General features: G+C 52.5%; 1 protein-coding gene across 1 annotated transcript in view; it reads right to left on the reverse strand.

Moving 5' to 3' along the window:
* Window positions 1-551: 551 nt before the first annotated feature.
* The window catches only part of XXYLT1 (xyloside xylosyltransferase 1), a 157,642-nt gene continuing 132,554 nt past the window's right edge, over window positions 552-25,639 (reverse strand). The window contains exon 4 of the mRNA XM_080826791.1: window positions 552-2,111. Coding sequence (XP_080682917.1) covers window positions 1,715-2,111 — 397 coding nt within the window. The 3' untranslated portion in view covers window positions 552-1,714. The remainder of the gene's footprint in view (window positions 2,112-25,639) is intronic.

Here is a 25,639-nt window from a genome sequence, read left to right on the forward strand (position 1 = left end):
TTAAGTTACTCCTAGTTGTTTTCTATTTTTAAAAAAACTGGTATGATAACGACTCTCTGTCTACATCTCTTGTTATTTTCTTACAATAAACTTGAGAATAGGAATCAACTTCATGAGGTTTTTGCGAGCATTATCAATAGTGTATAAATCCCCCAAAACAATGCTCAGCGCACAGCAGGCTTTCAGCTACTAGTAGCTATAAATAGGAAATCAAGTTCCTAGGAGAACAGACCAGTTTTGTCCAAGCCGAGTCAGGCGAGAGATGTGCTCCATTTGGCTGGGGAATGATGTAACCGGACAGTCTGGGGTAAGGCAGGTGAGAAGGGACGGGGCCATTCTTGCTTCCAGATGATTCTCCAGTGACCCCAGTGCGGCCCTGCTGCCCTCCTTGTGCCCATCTCAGCCACGGCCCCCACAGAGGCCGGGGTGCCCACTAAGCTCCGTCATGTGGATGGTAGGGGCAGTCCTGAATGACCCTGACTGCACTCTTGACTCAACCTTCAGGTAGCAGTAAACTGGGGTTGGAGAAGAAACAATGTAATCATCATGTTCTCAAAGACGGTTTATTAGTTATTCTCACTCATGGTGAAGAGAAATAAAAAGGTGGATGAAATTGAAATCAGAGGAGATGAAAATCCAACAACAGTTCCTCCCCGAGGACCTCCCCCGACTAGACAACATGGGCTGCCAGGGGCTTCGTGTCTGCATCTAACAAGGGAATGTATTCAGAGAAGAACCTAATTTCTTCAAAGGACAGGGTCTAATATGATGTGATGAGAAAATCACAGGATGATTTTTTTCAACAGAGACTGAATGCTTATCCGTCTATGAGGGACACCCCTTCCAAGCCACACGGTTATCCGCAGAAACTGTTGGGCTCCTCTTTGGAAGGTGTCTTGCCCATGAAGACGACTCTGTCACCTGTCCCTGGCTGTGGCCAAGCTCTGCTCTTTGATGGTAGATCTGATTTCCGAGCACAGTCTGGTCACCCGAAGCCAGCTGGGATGAAGGAGGGATAAGGAGGCTCTGGGACGCGGCTGGGAGTGAGAAGCTGGGGAAGCTCCAGTGATAAGGCCGGGTTTCTCAGGTGGGCCGCTGCTGGCCCTGCAGGCCCTCCCCGAGCCGGCGGGGATCTTCACTCCCCACAACTGGGCAAGGGGGGCATGGCGGGCGTGAGCACGCAGCCTCTTAGGGTGCGTGTGTGTGGAAGCTGGGCACTCACTGATGCTTCAGCTCCAGGCCGGCTGCGAGAACACCCCTCTCTTGTTCGGCTCCCTGGGAGCCCTAGCAAGACAGTTTGTTCTTTCTGGCAAGAGGGAAGCTTGTCAGTTTAAAGTAATTTATATTTGGTCTAAGAAAGGCCAGTGCCCAAAAGGATTTCCATTCTTTGGGGGCCGAGGGCACGGAGCGCCATTGTCCTTCCTTTCTTCTCTTTACACGCTTGCTTCTGAGCCCACTGGAGGATGTCTGCGTGTTTGCCCTCCACAATACCTGGCCCCCTGGAACGAAAAGGCCCCAAGCACCAGCAACTCGCAGGCCCATCCTCACTGGGTGGCCTCAGGAGGAGGACCCACCAGGTGGGACAGCTGCAGCCCCTCGCCCCAGAGCACATCCCCACAGGGATTCGGACACCAGCCCGAGGCTGATTAACAGGGGCACCCCTCTGGCCTCCCCCAGACCCAGAGACCTGAGGGCACGGCAGACGGGGCTGGACCTAGACGTCCGGGATTGGGGTGTTGCAGTTCCCATGGTAGATCTTGACGTGGCCCTCACACCGGAAGTAAGCCTCGAAGACATCGCTGTAGCCGTGGTCCCTCCACCAGGTGCAAAGCTGCCGGTTCCAGGTGCAGTCCAGCACGTGGAAGAGCTCGGGGTGCTCCATGCCGATCATGGTGAAGAAGTCCTGGTCCCCGAGGTGGCCACGGAAGTGGTACTTGTCTGCCAGCTGCTGTACCTGTGCGGGCTCCAGCAGGCGGCTGTAGAGGGGGGACTGGCGCATGGCCTCCAGGTTCAGCAGCATCACCCCGCTGTTGAAGCCAGGGAGCCCCTCCGGCGGGGGGCCCCCAACCCGTGTCTTGGGGTTCTCATGGCGGAACTGCCAGAATGTGTGCCTGGGAAGGGGAAAGAGAGCAGATTTAACCCGGTTTGTGTGGGTGAAACAGTCTGCCGGCCCTATCTTCCCTGGTGGTCACAACCAGCCTGGAGAGAGACACTGTCTTCACTCCAGGTTTATAGCTCTGGGGACAGGGAGGTTCTTGGGCTGGGAATTGGCATCACGCCACCAGCAAGTGGCACAGCTCGACTCAGACCCCAGCCTCCTGATTCCAAGCCTCAGGGTCTTCCCACCATCCTCTGCTCCTTCAGGATGACATCGTTGCTAACATTTGCCTAGGACTCAGCAAGCAGCAGGCACACAAGACAGAAAGCACAAGCAAGCAGTGGGAGAGGGAGAAGGCGGCTCCTCAGTGGGGAGCTCAATGCGGGACTCAACCCCGGGACCTGGGATCATGACCTGAGCCAAAGGAAGACGCTAAACCGATTGAGCCACCCAAGTGCTCCTGCCTTTGTGATCTTGGAAAGGAAAGGAGAGAAGTGGAGGAAGTGATTTTGAGAAGCGATCTGGTAAAGAGGTAGAAAGCTACCTGCAGGCTGAAATAAAGTCAGTTTCTGCTTTAGAACAAGCTTCATGAAGGCCCAAGCCTAGCACTTCTGAGCAGCTGGGCAGGGGTTGGAGGCCTGCAACAGAGCTCAGGGCCCACATGCATGGGTTAGGCTGAAAAGCAGCTGGGACAGCCAGGTGGAATCAGGGCTATTTTAGAGGGAATGTCGCCTCCATCTTCTCTCAAGGCCTCGGGATGGGGGATGCATCGGGGCACCTGGAAATGCCACCCCGAGGCTCCCAGAGGTCGCTCCGTCAACCAGTCACAGGGCAGGATCTGTGCGGGGAAGTGACCGCTGCAGGGGAAAGAACACAAGAGACCCGGCCCACGGCAGCCACAGAAATCCATTTCGCAGCTCCCACACACTGCTCTGTGTCTGGGAATCGGAGAGGCCTTCCCTGAGGTCTCGCATATCACAAAGGGCACTGAGAGTTCGATCCTGGGGAGGGGAAAAGCATTCCCTCTGGACATTCTTACAAGCGGAATAACAGGTCTATTGTTTGAATTTTGCCATAATTGGACAGTGAGTGGAACAGAGCTCTGGCGCCTGCTTGGTGATAACAACCTTGGCAAAAATAAGCTTCCAGAGCAAAAGGAGATGCGGGAGCCCTTCTAGTGATGGGATCACAGGGGCGCTGGAATGCTGCCTGGCGACTTGGTCGGTTTTACCATATTTCTTCCAAATGGTTCCCGCAGGTCCAGGCTGTAAGCCACTAAGATTCTCCCAGATGAATCTGGGCCACCACAGCATGGGAGAGGAGGGCTCCTCCAACCAGGAGCAGGGGGGCTTTACTGGGGAGGCAGGACTCAGCCTTCCAGGAGAGAAGAGAAGCACTCATCAGGGAGGGGAGGCCCGGGAAGGGAGACGTGTGTAGAAGACCAGCAGGGCTGGGCCTGTGGAGCGCCTAGACATGGCAAGGCTATCAGCCTCCTTCCATTTGTCCCCCAGGTCTCGTCTCTCCCCTTCCCTGAGGACCATGGGAGGGTGAGCAGGGTGCAGGCTGGTGGTCAAGTCCGCCCTCCCCAAGACCGCCACCGCCTCTGCGTTCTCAGAGCACCTCGCACGGCGCCCACACGGCGGGCCTTCAGAACATGAAAGTACTTGAGGAGGAAGGATGGGAAGGTCAGAGGGGCTCAAGCTATGTCGCCTTCGGTGTCGTCTGGAATCGGGGCAGGGGAATGTCAGGACACAAACCTGCAGCTGTGGATGCCGTGTTCCAGGCCCCGGGGCCCCATCTCTCCGGCATGGTAAGGGGCAGGGGACCACGAGAGGGTGCTCAGGGGTTTCAAAGGGTTCGGTACGGTCTCTACTCATGAGCCAGCTGGGGGGTGCAGAGGCCATCTGCTGCCCTGCAGTACCCCCCCACCCCGACCTCCCTTGTCTCTAGCAGACTGACCTGCTACGGAACTTGCTGGGCCCAGGACAGTGGGGCCAGACGCAGACGGAACAACGAGCATCCATCCAGGTGGGGACAAGAAGCCAGGTGGCTCTTTGGGAACCTCATGCCTAGTACCACCAGCGCTACAAAGAGGTATTTTATAACAAAGCCAGAGAGAACCAGGCCCAGGGCATCAGTGCATTATGACCGGTAAAGAGAAGCGAAGGAGGGACAGGAAATTGGAAATGCAAGCTGCCTGGGATGTGTCCTGAGGCAGGAAAACAGCCTGTAAATGAGCCAGTGCTTCTCTAAGTACAAAATTATTTCCAGGGTGCCCCGGTTTAAAGCAGGCCCACAACTCCAAAATGAACCCAAACAGACAGAGCCGCCGCCTGCAGGACTGCTGGGTTTCTCTGGCCTCCGTGTCAGCTGGTTTGTGTGGAGGAACCACACTGGCCTTGGGATGGAGAGGACACAGGGCCGTGGAGGGACCGGAGCTCATGAGCCCTGATCCCACATGAATGGGCCAAACGGGCAGTCCGGCCAATTCCCCCTGCCACAGCACAGCGAGGATGGCAGAGCCCTCTCCGTTCCCCACCTCGGCTCCTGGGCGGCACGGGGACGTCACTGGCGGCATTCTAAAAGGGATGGAACAGAGGTCCCCTGTGCATCAGGGGCAAGCCCGACTCGAACGTGAGGGCTCTGAGCTCCAAAGTCCCTTTCATCTTTGCTCGGATTCCATGGGCTAGGGTTCCCAGGAGCAGCACTTGGATTTCAAACTCATTTCTGAAGTTCGCTGATACCATCAAGGCCACAGGCTCTGGGGACCTGGCTGGCAGGTGAGGCGGAAGCTGCTGGTACTTCACTGAGAGGGGGTCAGACCCAAGAGCCTCTCTCTCAGGGAGGTCAAAGAGGGCCCTAGACCCTCACCTTACTCACAGGGCCTGGGGCTGAACTGATATGTATGCAAAGGGCACTGCTAGTGGTATGTGCTGAGGCCACAGGAGCCTCCGTATGAATGCAAGGATCTGGCTCCAAGTCCTGGAGCTTCTAGAAGTTTCCCCGATTAAGCTCCAAGCCCACAGTCTGCCATGTTGCCCTGATGCATCATCTGGACTTGGGTATCTGCAAAGGCTTGTCTCCATCCTCCACAGTCCCCTGGAGATACAGAAGAGAGGGGACAAAATGCGAAACAAGCCCTCGCACAGGCAGTCCATTGTAAATACTGAGTCTTTCCTGGAATCCACCAGGCTTGTCAGGAAAATACAAATTAAGAACCTTCAAGTACATTCTTCCAAGTATGGGCAATGCATTTCCTAAATTTGTTCTACTGAGTATGCCCTAAGTAATACTCATAAAAAAGACTATTAAATTATTAAAAACAAGTACACTAGTTTTCGTGAAGAAAACCCATCTTATGAAAAGAGGTATCTGAAATCATTTTGAAAAGCAGTCATTTTCTCCCTTCAAGTCTTTCCCTGATGATCATTACCAAGGTCACTCCCAAGAGTCTCTCAACTAGAGAACCTGGCCAGAAAACCTGGGAAAGAACACATGTTATTATGAATAAGTCTTTCTCCTCCCACCACCCCAATCACAGACCCTCCTGCCTCCCTATCTTTCCATGCTTTTCTCCTGGGTTGGTCTTTCTTGGCTCCTAAGGCTCAGGGTCTTCCATTTTCACTACTGAGAGGGTTGAGAAGCAAAGATGGGAACATGCAATGAGCCTGGGCAGTCTGCATCAGGGTCCCTAAGAAGGTTCTAGAAGCCCATGCTGACTCAGGCTGAGTTCAAGCTGTTGGTTTTCAGGCAAAGAGGGCTCTGTTTTCTGAGGTCCCTAAGGACAGTGTCATGTGTGGCACTTCTCCCTATGGTTTACCCATCGAGTGTTCAGAGTCAAGTGCAAAGTCTAATGAGCAAGCGAGGCTGGGCCTCTTCCCGGAGGAAGCATGCCGTCTGGATGCTGTCTAATCAGTGAAGACTGGAATCAGGAAACATTACTCCCTTTATACCCATGCTTGTATCCCAGGACCAATGAGCTCTTGTTTGACTTGGAAGGGACCCTGTTTTCCAGTCCTTTGCGAGGAAAGGCTGGGAGTGAAGAGCAGCACGTCCTGTTTGGTGACCAGGGGACAGTTGTGGGTGATGCAGGGCTGCTTTCGGAGCAAGGACAGTGTCCCTCGGTCCTGCCTTGAGCTGACGTTCTGGGGGACAGACACAGACTCTTCAGTTCTTTAGCGGAAACACCGCCCTGTGGTCTCAAACTGGAGACGACACGGACTGCTGACACAGTGAGCTTTAGACGGCCACTTCCTCAAAGTCAGGAGTCACAGCCGACCCTTATCAGGATCTCTTGCTAGCAATTCAGGTCTCTAGCTCTGCCAGACAGAAACGTTCTTGAAGTCCCACAGGCTAGTAATGGCAGGACCAGGACGAGAGGGTTCTCTCCTGGGACCACAGGCTACCAGAACCTAAAGATACGTGAAGATTCTTAGCTCACCTGCCTAGCTTACCCACGAGGACACTGAGGCTCAGAAATGTCCCTGCCCATAGTCACACCACTGAAAAGGTAACCCGCACCCCAATCCCAGGCTGATGATTTTGCTTTCCCAGGAATGCCCTGCCCAGAGAAGGCGACTGCTCCCTCCCACCACGCAATAAGCCATGTGACAGGTGAGACTGTGCCACTTAGTGCCAAGTTTTCCGGAGGCACAGATTTCACGCTTTGCCATCTGGCAGGGACTAGCTCCTCCAAGCCCAACATGCCTGCACCTGGAAGGGGATTTGGGCCCCCAAATGGCTGATGGGGCTTGCTTGGGGCAGCAGGTGGAAGGCGTGTGCTTGTCCTTGTTTGCAGGACCTCAAAAGAAATGTGTGCCTGCTTTCAAACACCAGCCCTGTTTGCAAGCCAGCAACTGTGTTTCCAACCACAATATGCCCAGAACCGAGAGAGGACAACAGGTCAAGGGTTGAGGCAGGGGGCACGTGGGTGGAGCTGGGGGTGCTGCAACCAGGTGGCCTGGCAGGAGAGCAGAGGACTTCTGGGGTGCTGAGGTCCAAAAGAGACTCCACAGGGATGAGGGGATAAGGGAGGCACACAGCAGGGATTTCCTCAGGGCCCTCTTCCAGAAGGAACCAGAAGCATCAGGACCCCTGTTCACCCCTCCCCACACCCGAGACTGCCAAGGTTCCTTCTTGGCAAACTGGCATCTCTACACTGCCTGCCCCAGTCTGAGAAGAGGGTTCATGGAAGTAAGAGGAGCTGAGGAAGGTTTGGGGGAAAAGAGGAGGGAGAAAGGGGTTACCATCTGCTGAGTCTGTGTTTTCTGAAAGCCATGATGGAGGCTTTCATTGGGGGAGGGGCGGGGGACTCCCAACAGGGCACTGGGGTAGCTATTATTACAGGAACCAAATTTTCTAGAGAGCTGATCTGGATACTGGGCTCTTCATTCTTACCTACAAGACCACAGAGCTCTCTACAGCTGTCCGTGGGGGCTGCCTAACACAGCACCACAGACGGGGGGGCCTGAGCGACACAGATTTACCCTCCCCTGTTCCGGAGGCTGCAAGTCTGAGATCAGGGTGTTGGCAGGGATGGTTCCTTCTGAGGGCTGAGGTAGAAGCTGTTCCATGTCTGTCTCCAGCCTCCGGTGGTTGGTTGGCAACCTCTAGCTTCCTTTTAGAAGGATCACCTCAGTATCTGTCCTCATCTTCACAGAGCGTTCTGTTTGTGTGTCTGTGTCCAAATCTCCCAGCCCCCCACTTTTGGAAAATATTTTATTTATTTCTTTGAGAAAGAGTGAGAACGAGAGAGAGAGAGACAGAAAGATCACAAAAGGGAGGGGTAGAGGGAGAAGTCAACTCCCAGCTGAGCAGGGAGCTCAATGTGGGCCTCGATCCCAGGATCTGGGATCATGACCTGAACCCAAGGCAGATGCTTAATCAACCGAGTCACCCAGGTACACTCAAATCTCCCCTTTTAAAGATACTAGTCATATTGGGCAAGGGAGCCTATCCACTCCAGTGTGGTCTCATCTTAACTCATTATATCCATGACAACCCTATTTCCAAATAAGCACAGTCTGGGGCACTGGGAATTAGGACTTCAGCCTCTGAACTGGGGGAAGGGGCATACAATTTGCCCAGAACACTCTCCAACAATGAAGACAAAGGAAATGGTACACAGCTTACCTTCACCTGTGTTCTCACTGTCCACACTAGGAGGGCACTGGTAGCATCTAGAGCTGCCCTCAGGAAACTCCCTGACCCCCGCAATCCCCAGTGGGCTGAGCCAGACAGTCATGACAGGCTGGGTTGCATCTGTCCAGGAGGCTCACAGAAGGAGGGGGAGGTATCTGTAGCAGGACACACAGGTTCCAGGGAAAAGCAGAGGGGTTCAGAAATGTGTGTGTGGTGTGTGTGTGGTGGGGGGGTGAGAGGTGACGTGACACCGGTCAGCCAGCAGAGAGATGTCCAGAAGTCCACACTGCGATGTCTCCTGGTTCTGAGGGAGATATGCGGGAGCACCAGACAGCATGCGGATTGAGAGAATAATCAGTCAGCGGTCACCCAAATACTGAATGGAGCACTTATTGGAGCCAACAACAAATGGGAAGTAGAACATTCCTGCCCCCAAGAAACTGGTGCTCTAGCAAAACCCTGACGTGAGCACACCAACAGCGTCTGTTGTAAGATGAAGGGATCTATGGCTGGACTCAGGAGGCCAGGGGTGAGGGTCCGCTGTACAAGGTTTCCTCAGCACTTGGTTTCCTCAGTACTAACATGGGGATGGGGGTGAGACATGCCTATGAGGAGAGGCCCTGACTGGCGGAGAAGGGCAGAGCTCCACCTTGCCCAGGCTCCTCTCATGGTGTAGTATCTCAGGGGCAGCCCTCATCCACCTAGCCAGCCAGAAACCATCTGGAGGCTTCTGTCTCATCATGGCTTCCTGCCTCATGAAGTCTAGAATAAAGGTGACCAGAGCTGTCTGGCTCATTCCCAAAGCTGTACCAGCTGTGACCGACCTCTGTAACATCTGGCACAGCAGTGGAATCAGGGAGGGTGGACATCCCCACCAGGAAGGCCTCTGACCCACCACAAGATAGCCCGACCAATTCTGAGCCTGGAGACCCTCCAAATGCCCACAGCCCTCCTTTCCGCCTAGAGACCTCTGGAAGGGGAGCTGCTCAGTGTGACGCCTCCCATAGCGCGTCACAGCCAGGGCCCCGAGGCTTCCACAAGAGGGTGGGATGTCCTTCTCTGAGTTGCCAGTCCTTTTCTCACACCTCCTGGCCTGCCCATCACTGCCCATGCCCAGCCTGCCAGGACATCTCGGCCACACAAGCCTCCTCCCACACCTGCTGCCCCAGAGCTGTCAACACAGGTGGGTGGGCTGGGGAGCTTGTGGTCATTCAATCTGACAGCTCCCAAGCATGCTGTGTCTAACTGGCTAGGGCCTGGAGGGCAGCATGGGGAGAAACTGGGGAGCACCAAGGAACAGATGATGGAGGAAGAGGCACTGGAGGTTTCAAGCAGGTAGGTGGAGCTCTGAGGGCTTCATACCCAGGTTACAATAAGGATGGTGAACACTAACTAGGGCAAAGCTGGAAGGATAAAAATGGAAAGGACCCATTCAGTCTTGAACAGATATCAGCAAGAATAGTGGGAGAGTCTTGCAGGTGGCTGGGGATGGGTCACAGGCATGGAGCACAAAGCAAGCATGACAGAATTCTGGGGAGTTCCAGTACTTAGGGGATGGAAGAAGAGGAGGCAGGAAGTTCACTTGCAATAATGTCAATGGCCACAATGATGGCTTCATCATCATCAGCCCCACCTGAGCTACCCACTTGGCTCTCCCTCCATGAACCTTGCCATCAGAAGGCACTCTACTCCAGTGACGGGGAACTGGGATAGGTTTCCTCTGACTGCATCATCCTGCATGTCCCCCCACAGAATCAGCTTTCCACCCCTTGTGAGCCACTGGGGGTCCACTGCTCCCTATTCTCTAGATAGTCTCCCCCAGATCCTTCTGGCTCCCCACCCACTCTAAACTGGCCCCATTACCTCAATGCATATGAGAATATGGACTGTATTGAAAGCGGCAGAGGATGGGAGCTTGGAAATGCTATAGGAGATGACAGGTCTCTGACAGAGGTGAGCGACAGAGACTAAGGAGCTGGGCACTCAGCACGGGGTAAGATGTGGTGAGGGGGGACATCTATATGCCCAGGGAAAGGAATGTATATGCCAGACTAACGAGGTAAGAAATACAAGGTGAGTGGCAGGGTGGGTACTTTGAGGAACGATAACCATGATGATGGCTAATACTTGTGTCAGACCCTGTTTTAAGTCCTCATTTAGTGTCTGTAACAAACCAATGAGGTAAGTAGTATTCTCTCCCTGTTACAGGGAGCAAAGTATGGTTGGGAGATATGAACCATTTTCTCATGGTCATAGGAGTCAGGCAGAAGAGTTTACCAAAAAGTGAGAAATCTCAGGACATACCTGAAACTAGAGAAAGGACATAAATAAGAAGATACAGGTTCTGTAGTGGGAATTAGGGATACTGAGAAAAGGCATTTAGGGTGAACACTAAATCTTGGGAAGGTTAAGAGGTAAAGTCATTTATGGAGACAGAGGGACTTGGGTACCAATAAGGGTTTGAGAAAGAGAAATGGTTTACAAGGGCAGTGAGGAATCCATAAAAGATGGAAAAAGGATTTGCCTGAGTATGGAAGGTCTGAGTGGAGTCCGGAACCAGGCTTGGCATTGACAACCAGAATGTGTTATTTACCTTTATGACTTGAGGGCCTAGTGTGGCATTTGGTTCACAGTAGGCCTTGTGAACTCTTAAGTTTCAAAAGGATGAATGGATGGATGGATTAAAGAATGAATGAAAAAAGGGACAAGATACTATAAAATCAGAGAACAGAATTGAAAAGAGGAGAATGGTGAATGAAGGTGGTGGAACAGTAGTTTAGAAAGGGAGTTGGGGGAGAATGTGCCCTGGGCCCCATGAGCTACAGCATCAGAGGTGTCTTAAATGAGGGTGGCCAGGTCTCTGTTGGGGAGGAAAAATTTTCCTCTATCCTTCAGAGGTTCTTCCACCTGGTCTAAGAATTAAAGTGACATGAAACAGATTACCAAGATAAAAGAAAAATTAATTTTGTACAAACAGAAACCCTACGCACATGAAACGTTCAAAGATGGAAAAATAAAGTGAGGTAGATATGCCATCCTGAGCTAAAGAATGGAATAGGGCTGGGGCATCAAAGAGGAAGAGGGCAATTCACAGGGAAATATAAGGAAGAGCAGATGTGTGGTAATTAGATGTCTGCCTGGCCATAGAGATAGATCACTTAGATAAATTTATCTCTAGTAATACCCCTACTCTGGGAAAGACTCCCAATTTAGATTCTTCTAGATAGTTAAGAGAGGAGCAAAAGTTTCTCTTGAACCTGCAGGTCTCCGCTGCCTGCAGCCCAAAATAGCCCACATATCAAAGTGACACATTTGGAGGAGACTTGTTTTGAACCTTGCGTTTCTCTCAGGGTGAGGACAGAGAAAGTGACGTAGAAATGTCAGCCCCATGAGCTGAGGAATGCATATCTGTGAGGAGGTGCCACTGTGATGAAGATTATCAACGAAGGGACCCAGATGGTAACCTGGCCCAGGGATGCCCACAGCTCTCTGGACAATGCCCTTCCTGGCAGTGGCCCTAGAAGATGCCAGGACTCCAAATATAAGGCTTGTGCATCACTGCTAGGGAGAAGCTCAGAAGCCCTAAGAGCTAACCAAGAGACTTTAGGGTGTGCAGCCAGCAGGCTGGGCTACTGAATATCCACATGGAGTTGGCCTGGCATGCGTGGCCATGCCCCAGCTTAGCTCCATAATCCTGCCCTTTCCGTGAACTGAGGTTGAGGGAGGAACTTTCATTAGGGTGAAGACAAAGCCAGGCAGAGTGACCTGCAGAATTAGCTCACTGTCCTCAAAAAGCCCACAGCACTAGGGGACACAGAAAAGAAGTGCCCAGGACACATGCCAGAGTGCTTTCTGGGAGAGTGAGCAAAATACAGTCGAGTGCAGTAAGGGTGATGGGGAAGAGCAGGTGTAGGATTTAACCCTGTGTCCAGAATTAAGCTCAATCAATCCAGCCCAGCACCCTTCACCCTCACAGAAAGGGGTGTTCCAACCCAGGAGCTGGGTGTTGGGGAGACTGTGTGGGCTTGGCTGACCCAGGCACAAAGGCAATCGAGCTGCTGCAAAATGTGTTATTTCTCAAGCCCAGAAAAAAAAATCTATGAGCCTTCCCATTTCATTTAAGCCAACCTCCACCTTTGCTTGTCCCTGCTCACTGTCTTCTACTACATTTGTGGCAGGGTCTCAGTCAAGGGTAAAACGGTGATTGGCACATTGGCAACTGACAAATGCTGAGGATCTCCCACTTGTCAAGTGCAAGCAAGGACACAGGCACGGCCCCACAGGAGCTCGTTCTGGGCAGGGGTACTTCTCAGACTTCACTGTGTGAGGGACTCACCTGGGATCTCGTTAAAATGCAGATTCTCTTTCAGACGCTGCATTTCTGGCAAGCTCTCAGGTAACGCTGATGCACTCAGAAGAAAAAAACTGGTATTTGTATAAAGAGATGAAAACCATGAGAGCTGCAATGATGTCATTTTATCTTGCAAATGGCCATAAAGTAGGTACAGATAGAGTCGCTTACAAATTTCATACAAATTTTATGCTAATGCTTTTCTGTACCTTCTCACTTTAACACAGCTCTGGGAAGGGGGAGCAGGGTGGGCGGGGGACCATCAGGGAAATGGTTCCTGGAAGCAGCGTGCTTATGGCACTGGGAGGGAGGGCCCAGCTCTGCAGCCTTCTATCCCAGGGATTAGCCATTAGTCTGGAGTGGGGGTGGGGGGAGTGGCAGGGCAATTCATGTACACTGGTTTTCTACTGCCTTGGAAAAAAGTACTGGTACATCATGGAGTTAAAAATACAGGTTCTGGGAGCAGACAGTCCAGACTCAAATCCTGGTCCTCTGCTTCCTAGCCCAGAGAAGGTACTAGAGCTCTCTGTACTCCAGGATTCCTGTATGGAGTTAGGGTGGTTGGAAGGGTTTTTCAGGAACGTATGAGATGATGGACGCCGTGGACACACATCACACTGGGTGAGCGGCAATGTGGGTTCTCTGTGGCAAACAAATGTCTGCTTCCCCCACCTTGTCTGTCACAGGGAGGGGGCCTGAGCCTGTTCGCAGAGCTCTGCAACCACCAGCGGAGTGACCCTGAGCAAGTCATGCTCCCGCCCGAGACCTCAGTTCCTGCATCTGTTAAGTGGATTAAGCAGGCCTGTGGTTTTATGCCCAGAATGACCACCAATCTCCAATAATTAATCTTTCTTTAAATGTAGCACCGGTTGGTGAGTATAAGGTGGTTATTTCTTCTTGTTACTTGCTTTTGTTTCTGAACCCCGTTTCCATGTATCCACAAAACCCCATGATTTGTGTCTGCTGACAACCTGGCAAAGTCCAGGCCTGACATGCAAGGGAGACCACTCTGCTAGCAGCAGGCTCAGTGCAAAGTTCTCACTCAGCCTACCCTCGGGCTGTGGCGATCACACAGCCCTGCGAGCACTGAGCTCCAGGGAACAGGCACATGGAGAGCTGGCTGGGTTCGCTATCATCTCCTCCAACCCCTGCAAAACCTAAGGGGCCACCCCGTCCTCCTCCACCTTCTGCCCCACTGGGATCCTTACTCTCAATGATGCCCCAAGATGCAAAACGACTGTTCTTGACTTTGTAAGCCTCTTCTCACCCAAGGGCAGTGCACGAGAGGTCATCTGTATAAATAGATTACACCTGAGCAAACCAAACATGGCTGGCCTCTGGCCCACCCAAATGCCCAACTTGTCCCTGGCCTGCCTGGAGGCCCCACAGAACCAGCTGCTTGTCGAGCCCAGAAGCCTCACCACGTGGCACTCCAATGCACTGTCTTCTCTTTTCTTTTTAAAGAAAGGAAAAAAGGGAGGAAATCCACAAAACAATTTGTCCTTAGATCACAAACGTGAAGGGCTGGATCAAGGAGCACCATCACGGGGGGTTGAGCAGCACCGTCTGATTCAGAAGACAAGCAATTCCTCAAAGGCGGCCTGGAGTCTCAGCTGCCGGCACTGAGGGCCCTTCTGGTCTCTCAGCATGCCAGTCGTCTCAGCCAAGATCACAGGCCTGCAGGGGAAGATTCTCCACAGTTCCCGGCAACAAGCACGGCCGGTGGGAAGGGCAGGGGAGTCAGGCCCGGGCTCCAGTTCCAGGACTGCCCCTTCCCAGAGGTGGGGCCTACAACAAATTCCTTAACTCTCTGACTGTGGCCATCCAGAAAACTAAGACAATGAGATTGTTTTTTTTAAGGGCTCATTGATGCTTTAGCAAGTTAACGTATGCAAAGTGCCAGGGGCAAGCCTGACACATTTATGAATTCAAGAACTACGTACTGAAAACCTACTGTGTGCTAGACATGGTTCTGGGCCCTGAGAGAAAACACTAAACAAGAAAGAAACTAGGACTCCTTCCCTTGTCAGCTTGGTGTCGGAGAAGGGCTGATGCAGCGGGAGGCAGACCGGCCCACAGGCGGTTACCACCCCAAGCGGCAGGAGAAGGGATGGGACAACAGTGGGGACCCTGCAAGAGGGCCTCCTCACCCAGTCTGTGTGGGGATGGAGGAAGGTTCTCCGGAGAAAGCGGCATCTGAGTGCAGACTTGACATGAAGAGGAGGCAGGTGAAGACAGGTAGCAGTGAGGGCACATGGGCCAGACCAGGAAGTTCCTGTGAGGAAGGTCAGGGAGGCTGACCTTGATGCTGAGGGGAACAGAGGGGCTGAAGCAAGGCAGCCTGTGTAGGAGGATGGTGGCTGGCTGGGGTGGGGGTGGCCTGGAGGAGAGGCAGGAGCTGCTGCAGGGCCCCAGGGGAGCACGGTGGTCGTGGTGCCAATGATGAGGGGAGCTATTTGTCAGCGGCAGGCGACTGCACCTGAGGACGGACAGAAACAGGGGATGCAGGAAGATAAGGAGCCCTGTGCCTGGGTTTCCGTCCAGAGCACTCCGGGTGCAGCATGAATGAGAAGGCCTACTTTCATCATGATCACTGACTTTTGCACGTTGCCATCAGCTGGGTCACTCCCCTGTCTCCCACCAGTACAACAGACAGACCTTCCTGGCTCCAGTACAACAGACAGACCTTCCTGGCTCAGATACGCTGTGGCTCTGGTTCTTGACATCATGTCAGCCATAATGGCCTCAGCGCCAGCACCATGGGGCTCACTCTTGCCTTTGTGCCTTTCTCCAAACACAGGACCAGGCTGGGAAGATGGGGAAGGGGACAGCTGAGAGATGCTGGCCAGCATGGCCCATTCACAAGCCCCTGTCTTTCCAGATGACCTGGAGCAAACGTCTCTTTCACTGGCTCCTTCCAGACAGTAGCCAACCTCATCCTCACCCAGGGCAGGTGAGCTCTTCTCCGCCTCCCTGCCACCTTGTGATTTCCTAGGGAGATTTTTTTCCCTGCTTCAAACTGAAAGTGATCCCCTTAGCCCCTCCTTGGGCCCCTTCTGCTTAAGTCTCTTCCCCCATGCCTTCCAGAGAGTTCCCCAGAATCTCTACAGAGCCTGTGGTCCTCCTTATAAAGGGTTAAAGAATCAGAATTACCCCCCTACACACCTAGCGCTCTCTCTGGTGTCCATGCAGGCATGCCTGGGGCTGCCTAGACTTCTGTGACTTCTTAGCTCTCTCAGGAGTGGAGTCCTGGGGCCGGTGCTTAGCCAGAACAGCCAACTAGGATTTGAGGGAACGTGAAGAGTGGAATTTTTAAGAACCAGATCAAAAGTGGCATTAAAATTAGATGATAGTCCAAGCCACTACCTGAGGAAAGTAATTAGGATCTTCTGAAAATAACAGCAGTTCTGCTAGACACTACTCCTGGAGCCATACTTCTTCTGGAATATTCTCGGGCTGGTCAGGGGGCAGCCTTTTTCCCTTGAGAGTTCCTGGCCACCTTCTCTCTGCCTTTGTCCGCATAGCAGTTCAGGCTGCCGGACTGCCGACTGAGGAAGACGATCCTGACCTGACCCATATCCAGACTACTTAGGTGCTTATCTTCACCTGCCCACACCCCAAGGAGTCACCCATCCCACAAATCCTCGTACCACCCAAGGAGGGCTGAGCCGCTCCGCTCTCTGCTCCACGTGGAACCTGCAGGGCTGGCTTACTGGGGAGGCCCCAAGTTTCCGACTTGGTCTCAGCCTAAGGAAAAGAAGAAACCTCCCTGTGGACACACCCTGGGAAGGAGGCAAAAGAGAAAAGAAATGACCCTGCCCAAGGAGAGCCAGGCCAGGCCCCGTGACAGCCGAGTGCCACCAGCCGGCCAGCCTGTCCGCACTCAGCGTGAACCCACATCCACACCCCTGGGCAGGCTGGCATCGTCCGCACTCCCATCCCATCGAAGTCTCGTCCCTCCTGCCACCTGCCCGAGACCAACAGACACCTGCCCACACATACACAGGCCAGGGTGGCCCAACCATACCTCCTCACCACTCGCTCTGTCCAGGCACAAACACACAGGGCTGCTGACCCAGGATACGACTACCTGGCTCGACCCCTACACCTTGTTCACAGCCAGAGTCCTTGTGGGACCTCGGGAAACTACCCACACCAAGCTCTTCGAGCTTCAGGCCATCCTCCTCAGAAGGCACCCCAGAGGCAAACAGTTCACTGAGCGCACTCGGAGCTGACTGTCTCTCTCGCACCTGTCTCTGGATGTGTGGGGGGACTTGAGGCCTGTGCAGGTGTCAATTCTTCCATCCTCACGTGATTTGCCCTCCCACACAGGTGGGAACCTCTCTTCCACGACCCCCAGGGTAGGTCGGCTCATACCTGCCTCTAAGGAGGTCTTCTCGGCCACCTGCCTCTTTTCCACTCCCCCATCAGGCTTCTCTCACACAGGGCCTGGGCAACGGGTGGCCGTGTTTCTCGAACTTTCTTGTGCACACCGAACCTCTGTGTGGAATTCAGCAGGTGAGGTGGTGGCATTCTGCTCTTCTGACAAGCTCCCAGGCCATGCTGAGGCCGTGCTCCACCAGCCCCAGTTCAAGTAGTGAGAAGGCAGAGCAAAGAGCAAGGGTGTCTGAGTCGGTCAGACCGCGTCCTGGCACGTGCTCCCCTGGAGTCAGCCAACACAGCTCCAGAGACCGCCGTGAGGACCACATGGGGCCAGCGATGCTGGCAGTCCCCAGAGCAGCAGGCACTGAGCAACGCAAGCCCTCTTCCGTCTGCTTCAGCTCCCCCGCTGCAGCAGCGGGGAACGGGGAACCTCAGGAGAGAGGACTTGCCAGAGAAGTCAGTGAAGTAACCGACGAACACTCTGGTACCCAGAGGTGAGGGAAGGTGAGAGGTCTCCTTCCCCTCCTTGTGTGTCCAGTCCTGGGTCTGGCGCATAACCTCGGCCCGGCATGATGGGGGAAGAGGGGATGCAAAGGCCTGAAGGCCGCAAGGGTCGGTATGTCTGGCTCTGAGTGTTTGTGTGCACGATGCTGGGGAGAGGGGTTGTTCGGGCCAGGCTGAGGGGCAGTTCCTCAAGGGACTCTAGTATCTGGATATCCGTGCTTGAGCGAGGGTGAAGCTAACCCGGGAGGGGAACCACGATGAAGCAAAAGCCTGCCAGGAATAGCCAGCCTGGACCCCTGTGCACCCCTCTTTGTGCACCTGATGCCCACCGCAGGCCAGAGGCTCAGCGGGAGAAAGCTAGGTGCTTTCAGAAGCTGCCTTAACCAGTCCGGCTGGAAAAGGACCATTTATCAAAACCTTTCCTCTCTCATCCCTCCAGCAGCTTCAGAGAGGGTCTTGGTTGTTTCCAGGGAACGACGAGGGACTAAGGGAACTTAGCCCAATATGTGATATATAGCAGTGTTGCTTCTAGGGTCTAAAGCAAAGCCAAGAGAAAAAATTAGACCAAGGGCCAATCCATCTTCAGCAAGGAAGTCTGCATCCTGCCTCCTCCTTACATAGAGACAAGCCCCGTTGATGTTACTCAGAAAATAATGGTGTTTCAACACACTGTAAGGGGTACCTGCGGAGCCCGGGACCACCTAGGGGAGACTGGGGGACTCCCCTGGCATGGCCCCAGGCCACGTCCAGCATGGAGGGACAGAGGTGGCCTAACAGGGAGCACCGTAAGTGATGATGGCACGAACATGGAGCTCACGGGGCTCTGAGGAGGAGAAAGGCCACATGATCCCCAGAAACCTTGCTCTGTTCCCAGCGTGCACCCCAACACACAGACACACACATCCCCTCGCACTGGGGAAACTGAAGCTCAGCTTCCCAGCTAGTCCTGTGCCCTCCCTCCTGCAGAAATACGAACGCCATTCCTTCTTCAGCCCCAGAGCTTCTCCATGCCCCGGTAACATTTCACACAGCGATTTAGCAAGCTGGGCTGAGGTTTCTTTTAACTGGTAATTAAAATCGGAGCACAGAGACAAGTTTTGTAAAGCTTGGCTTTCACGGAGAATAACTCCTCTGGATTAGAAACCAAAAAAATGAGACTTTTGATTGAAACCGTGAGCACCCACACAAACACGAAGGCCCACTCAGCGTTCTGAATGGAGACGGAATGTGAGGCTCTTTTGACTGAGGTTAAAAAGAATTCAAATTCACAGGATTCGTTTCCAAACTTATGAAGAAAAAGCAGGTAGAAATGCTAGGACGGAGCTGTGAATGCGGAGGGCATCTCTGTATGCAGGCCGCCCTGACCTTCACCTGGCCAGCTCCGGAGAAGGCCTGTCTTCCTGTTTCTCTACGCTTGTCTTCAGAAGCACAGGAAGGGCAGGCACGGTTTCATCTGCCCGAGGGCCAGGCCCCTGTGTCATCAGGACCGTAGACACTGCAAATTGGAGACAGTCCCTGGAACAGGTCTCAGTGCCAAGCCGGTTTTGAGGTAAAAATAAATATATACATGTATAAACACATACATGTCCTCACAGGTACACACATACACACACACACACACACACACATACATATACTCCACACACACATGACAACACGCATACATACATTGTATATCCACTACCACACCGTCCTCCACGGCCCCTTGGGGCACGGGGAGCACCCCACATGACCATCCACTAGGACAAACTCGTCCCTGAGCATCTGCTGCTCCGTCCCACTGCTCCCAGATGGAGAAGAAAGCCTCACCCAAAGAACCTCACTCAGGGCAGTCAGGTGGGCGGAAGGAGTGCTTCCCCCCAAATGCTCCAGACAGAAGAGCAGGCTACTGAGGGGAATCCTGGAGAGTACGACCTCCAGATGAATGCAGGGGAGTCCCAGAGGCCCAGTGGGTGGGGGACACTAGGAGACGACTGTGAGCTCCAGGACCCAGAAGCGGCATAGAGTGGCAGGGCAGGGGGCACTTACACACCTACAGGATGGGCAAAGGCAGAGGGACTGAAAGAACACTAGACGGTAGCAGAGGCTTAGGCAGGCGGGAGGTTGGGAAGCTAGTACTTAATGGGTACAGAGTATCTTTAGGAGTCATAAAAATACCTGGGGAATAGACCATGGTGATGGTTGCACATGGTGAATGGAATTAAACGGCAGTGAGCACACAGGGTAAAAAGAGTTCAAATGGCAAATTTTATGTTATATATATATTCTAACACCCACACACACACACACACAGGCCCCGACCATGGCAAGGTTACAACAGAGGTGAGCCACTTCTTCACGACGGGAGCTGATGGAGTCTGGGGCTCTGCCTGCATTCCCAATGCCACCTGCCCTGGGGACCCATCTCGGGCCCTCTGTTCTCAGATTGGTGGGCTCCAAGCCACCTTGAGGCCTTCAGTCCCCACAGGGCGGTGGCTTTCCCTTCCTCACTACTTCAAGCACAGAACATGCTGCAATTGCTATCTGTTTTCCCAAACCGCGATGCCACAGGAAAAACCGAGGCAGTGGCATACTGTATAATTAACATGGAATGTTCCGAGGGAGCTGAAGACAAGTGGGACAGAGGTCAGGTTCTCAAGCAACACCATTTTCTGTGCAAGAGGGACTGTTTTCGCCTCTCTTTCTCCCTTCACAGGAGACTGAAATAAGAAAACTTGAGAGAGAAAGAAACCTGTTCAGCCTCACACATACAAAGCAGACCCTGGCATGGGTACACAGATTCCTGTGGGGGGGACCTAGACAGGCTGTGCTCAGCCTCCATCACCAGCCAGGCTTCAGGACCACAGAGAAACACATTTAGCCTCTGCCACTGAAGTACCGGCCTGTCCAGCCCAGCAAGGCTGCTGCGAGCCTGTGCTGTCAGTCTGGACGCAGTTGAGGTGCATTATAATCCATTATAATAAACTGGTTCCTAAGCCCCCTTCCCTGCACGATTTAGCAGAGACAGACCCATCTGATGAAGAATCAAATGCAGCAACTATAGTTGAAATCTTGTTCAGTGTAGTTGAAATCTTGTTTCGTGTACATAATTAAAAAATTATCTATTTTTAAGGTGGAGTTCAGTAATATTGGGAGTCTGTTTCTCATCAAACAGAAATAGAAGAGGGGAGAGAGAAAGTCTTCCTATCTATACTTTAAAAAAAAAAAAGACAACAATAGACTAAATTAAGTACACTAAGTAATTTGGGGGGAATGTGGCATTTCTACCTCCTGCAAAAAGCCTTCTGAGATCTTGCACTTGGAACAAATCTCCCCACTGCCCTTGTTCTTGCTGCTTCCTACAGCGGGCTATCGTTCCTTGCAAGAAGGGGTCCAGCCACGTCTATCCGCTTCCGTCTCCCGCCATCCTGCAGACTGCTGTGGGACAGGTGGACAGAGCTGGCTTCCTCGTCATCTCTGACTCTCCTGCCTTCACGCTGGCCTGGAGTTTTGTCTCAGGGAGTATGACCTCTATGGGATGTAAGTCAGTTACAGCTTGGCATTCTGGCTGCCAAGACAACAAGACAGCTTGACTTAGCTAGGACAGGCAGGTGTCCAGGGTCTTCCATCCTGACATTGGGGTGACACCACGCTCCTCACTGCCTACTGAATTAACTGCAACTCCTCAGCATAACACATGAGACCCACCCCCCGCCCAGGACTTGGCCCCTGCCCCCATCCAACCGCATCCTCTTCTCCTCCCGAGCACCCTTTCCTCGTCCTCCATCCAGACCAAAGTAGCTGGAGTGCCTACACAGGACACGGAGGCCTCCGTGCTGTGCTCCTCTATGCTGTGCCCTCTCCCTCCACATCCATCAGACTCCCCTTCATTACAATTCACATGCTGAGGGAAGTGCCCTCCTCCAGGCCTTGGAAGCAGGTGTGCTGTTTATAGTCCTCTTGTGTGCCTCTCGGTCCTCTTAAGCCATGAGCTCTTAGAGGATGGGGACCACGTCTTTCATTATCCGAATCCCTGCTGCTTAGCCTAGTGCTGGCACCAAGCAGGGACTCAGTCCATACGAACCATAGTCAAGTCTAAACAGGTAGACCTTCACCACCAAGCAGTGAGGATAAAATGTGCCTTTTCCGCAATAGCGAGGTTCCACATTTGGCCAAATAGCTAAGACCCCCTAGGTGCCTGCCAGCGTCGTGCAGGCTGCTGGGAGCAGCCCCAGCCATGCCCAGCTCGGTGGGGTAGCCCAAAGCAGCTCACAGCACATGGCAATGAGGCCACCATCACTCATTAACACACTGTTTTCCAAGCCTGCCAGGCCATTTGCCAGCACCGGGCCACCCTTTCAGAGCTGGGACCTTTGTGCTCCACCCGACTGAACATAATCTACTTAATTAATTTATGGCACAGACAGAAACACTGTACCTCCACTACTGCCTTCATTAAAACCACTCGAACCACACTAGGAAAACACAGGATCTCCCTGGCAGGTTAGTACTTTTTCCCCCTTCGGGAGGGGGGTGTGGCAGAGGGAGAGAGTCTTAGGCATCCCCCACACCCAGCGAGGAGCCCAACACAGGGCTCCATCTCACCACCCCGAGATCATGACCTGAGCTGATATCAAGAGTCTGATGCTTAACTGACTGAGCCCCCCAGGTGCCCCTGCAGGTTAGCACTTATATTCTCTGGCCATTGCCATGGGAAAAGTAGTTTTAAAAAAAAGAAGTCTGCAAAACCACTCCCTTCCCAGTTACTAATTTTTCTAGAAATGTATGCAACTTCAATCTGCTTTAAGTAAATATTTTAAAACATTAATTAGCCCCAGTGATATTCCTTTTGTATGCTACACATTTCAGAGAGATTTGGGTAAAACGTGGGGGTTATACACGTATCTCTGATTAGCATATTTTCTGAATGAAAATGAGAACACCTGGCCCTTTGTTAAGACAAAATGTATGAAACTGAGATATGTCAGAAAATACGTCTGGCAGTTCTGACTCTGTAATTTTCCAAAGTGAGGTTAGAAGGAATGTTTTGCCGATTTTGCCGAAGTTTTAGCTCTCACAGGAATGAAAAAGGCATGGCTCCATTCACAGCCAGTACCTAGTGGGGAGGACAGACTAACACTGGTGGCCGTCAGTGTCGTGGGCAGTGTCGTGGGCAAAAAGTGTAGCTGGAATCCTGCGTGGAATCAGGGTCTTCGCAGACAGAGCCTGGGATTCGGGGCCACAAGGCTGGGCCTAGTTTCTCAACGCTGGCCACCCAGGGATCTGGTCACCAAGAAAAAGAAGAGGGCAGCCACGAGACCTCACCCAGCAGCTGTGTTCATCATTTCTGGAATTGTTAGAGGCTGTGTGGGCCAAACTCATACTTGCTCAGGGCCCAGAAAGAACCAATCCAGGTGAGGCAAGAAAGGAGTTAAATTTAGAAGGGAAAATGCGGGGCGCCTGGGTGGCTCAGTGGGTTAAGCCTCTGCCTTCGGCTCAGGTCATGATCCCAGGGTCCTGGGATCGAGCTCCGAGTCGGGCTCTCTGCTCAACAGGGAGCCTGCTTCCCCTCCTCTCTCTCTGCCTGCCCCTCTGCCTACTTGTGACCTCTGTCTGTCAAATAAATAAATTAAATCATTAAAATAAAATAAAAAAATAAAAGGGAAAATGTTCTTTGCCTTTTAAAAGCTGTTGACATTCACCGTCTCTGTGCCTTTACCTAGACTCTGATAAATTTGGGGTAAACGGCGATGCTTTGGGACCTTTGGAATCCACCAAGGGGAAGCTGCTAGGCCAGGGAGCTGTGATTCAGGCCTTGGGCAATTAGGAAAAAGAATTAAACAAACATCGGAATCCTATCAAGTGACCAATCCCAATGGCATCCTTTGACCTGGGGCGGGGTGGCGGGAGTGGGGGGATAAAGGAGAGCCCCTGTTCTACCTCAGAAGAAAATAAGAGGGGGTCTTGCTTCTTCTTGCCGAACAGGGCCACAGAGGCTGAGACCATCTCCTCTTCCTGCTAAACCGAGTGCCCTTACTGGCCTCCCGACAGGATGCAGACATTTGACGTTTGAGCAGCTCCCCGCTCCAAGTCTGTTGCTTGCAATTCTGAGCACATTCTCCTCTAAAAACTATCTCCTAATGCCATCAGGCTCCTTTTCATACATTCAACACGAAATGGACCTAGGGCTTAGAAGGGGACTCACAGCAAGAGGAGGAGGGGTGCTCATGCTCCGTGGCCAGAGCAAGGATGCTCGGGGTCCTCCCATGTGAGTGTGTGCCCGCACGTGCGTGAGCATGGGTATTTCCCAGGAGGACAGGTCCATGAGAGGAAACTGGACACAGAAGAACAGGGAAGCGACTGAAAGACAAGGGAAGTACTAGGCCCAGGCAATGGTTCTGTCCCAACAGCTCCTCCTCTGAAGTCCCCTCTTCTCACCAGATGAGTCCTATCTCTAGAAATGAGTCACTTCTCAGGTGGGAACAAAGGCAAACTGTTGCCTTGAGGCCAGGAGAGGGGGTGGGGAGCCAGCAGCACCCTCCCACCCACTGGCTGCAAAAGGACATTTGTGACTCAGCTGCTCAGTTATGACTGAAGCACATTATGCATGACCACGTGTTCGCTGAGCAGGATCAAAGCCTCAAGTGGCCAGGTGGCCAGGCGGCGACGGGAACACATGAAGCTGGCGGCAGGGGGAGGCCCAGGTCATGCAGACCCAGAGAGCACGGGCCATCAGAACAGGCTGCCGCCGCCCCCGCTCTTCGGGGACCACAGGCCTTGTAGAGAAGGCAGCCTAACACAGTCCCGACTTCTGCGTTGTAAAGCAAAGCTATGCAGTGTCCGGGTTTTAAATGCTGGCAACGAATACACATTAAACCAAAAAATGATGCAGGGAAAATTAACCATTCTTCCACCTGGTCTGCTGGGCTCCCGTTTGCAGCCCTCTTCCCGGAGTCCTATAGTCAGAATCAGAACTGTTTTGTTTTTTGACCTCCAAATCTAGCTATAGGCCAGAATCACTTTGGATGCACGCTCAAAATGTACATTCAGAGGCCCCAACCTACAGCCACTGAGTCAGAATCCCCGTGGGAGAAGACGTGCATTTGGAGAGGCTCCCTGGGTGATCACGAGGGCTGTCCTGTCAGCTAGGAACCATAGGCTAGTCCATATTTCTTCTCTCCTTGTATTCACAAGTATAACCATATTCACTTCTATCTCACGCCTCTAGGTCCTAATGATGAAATAAGATTATAATAATGAGACCATAAAAATATATTAACCAGGGCTTCTAAAACTGCCCCCCCACCCCAAAGAAAGGGCAGAGGCCAGTGTTGAGGGACACAGGACACAGCTGGGGCCAAGTGTCTAAAACTGTGTCTTATCTAAAAGGCTTATAAAACTTTAATATTCTACTCTGTAACATAGCAATACATGCTTTAATATACCAGGTTCTCCATGGCTAAATCTTGGGGTGGATGACTCTTCAGAAAGATGCAGTATGTTATTCTTGTGATTCGGAGTACCCCAAGGATTACCCAAGTGCAAGTGTCCCCAGGATATTTACCAAAGCTTGGGATGTGCAGGTTTACATTTAGATGCCATATTATTTCATTTGATGTAAACCCAATGGCAAAACGCCATATGAAGTCCATAGAAGGCAGGCTCATATGCAATCCTATATAGTGGATTTATATACTTCTATTTAAATTTCTGTTCTCTAAAAAAAAAAAGGCACTGCGTGTATGTCAGAAATGTATTAGATGGGGGAGAGAAATAGGACAGAATCACAAGAAACCATCCTTTAGCACATCCCTTTAAAAAGTTCATGGCTTGAGAGTGCTTTGTTTACATTTTTCATAAAAAGTAGTCAAAGGATATGAAACACTTAAATTGCTGTAAAGGCCCTGCTCCCCTAGACAGTGAGGGCCATGTCTGGAGGGTTTGCTCACTGTGATGCTTGGCAGTGGGAACAGCTCAGATACCCCTGGAAACCACAATCCGTCCCTGGGAACTCCGGCTAAGTCCACACCTAGTCCTCAGAGCAATGACCTGGAGACCAGCACCTGGTGGCCTGGTGGGTATCAGGGAGTGCTACAAGTGCCATGTGCCCTGATCAGAGCCTCTGAGTGCAGAGCTACAGCCCATCCCTGTAGGTCCTTCTGCCATCGTCAGTGACGTTGTGA

Source organism: Martes martes (assembly GCF_963455335.1).
Source record: "Martes martes genome assembly, chromosome: 1".
NCBI classification, from domain to species: Eukaryota; Metazoa; Chordata; class Mammalia; order Carnivora; family Mustelidae; genus Martes; species Martes martes.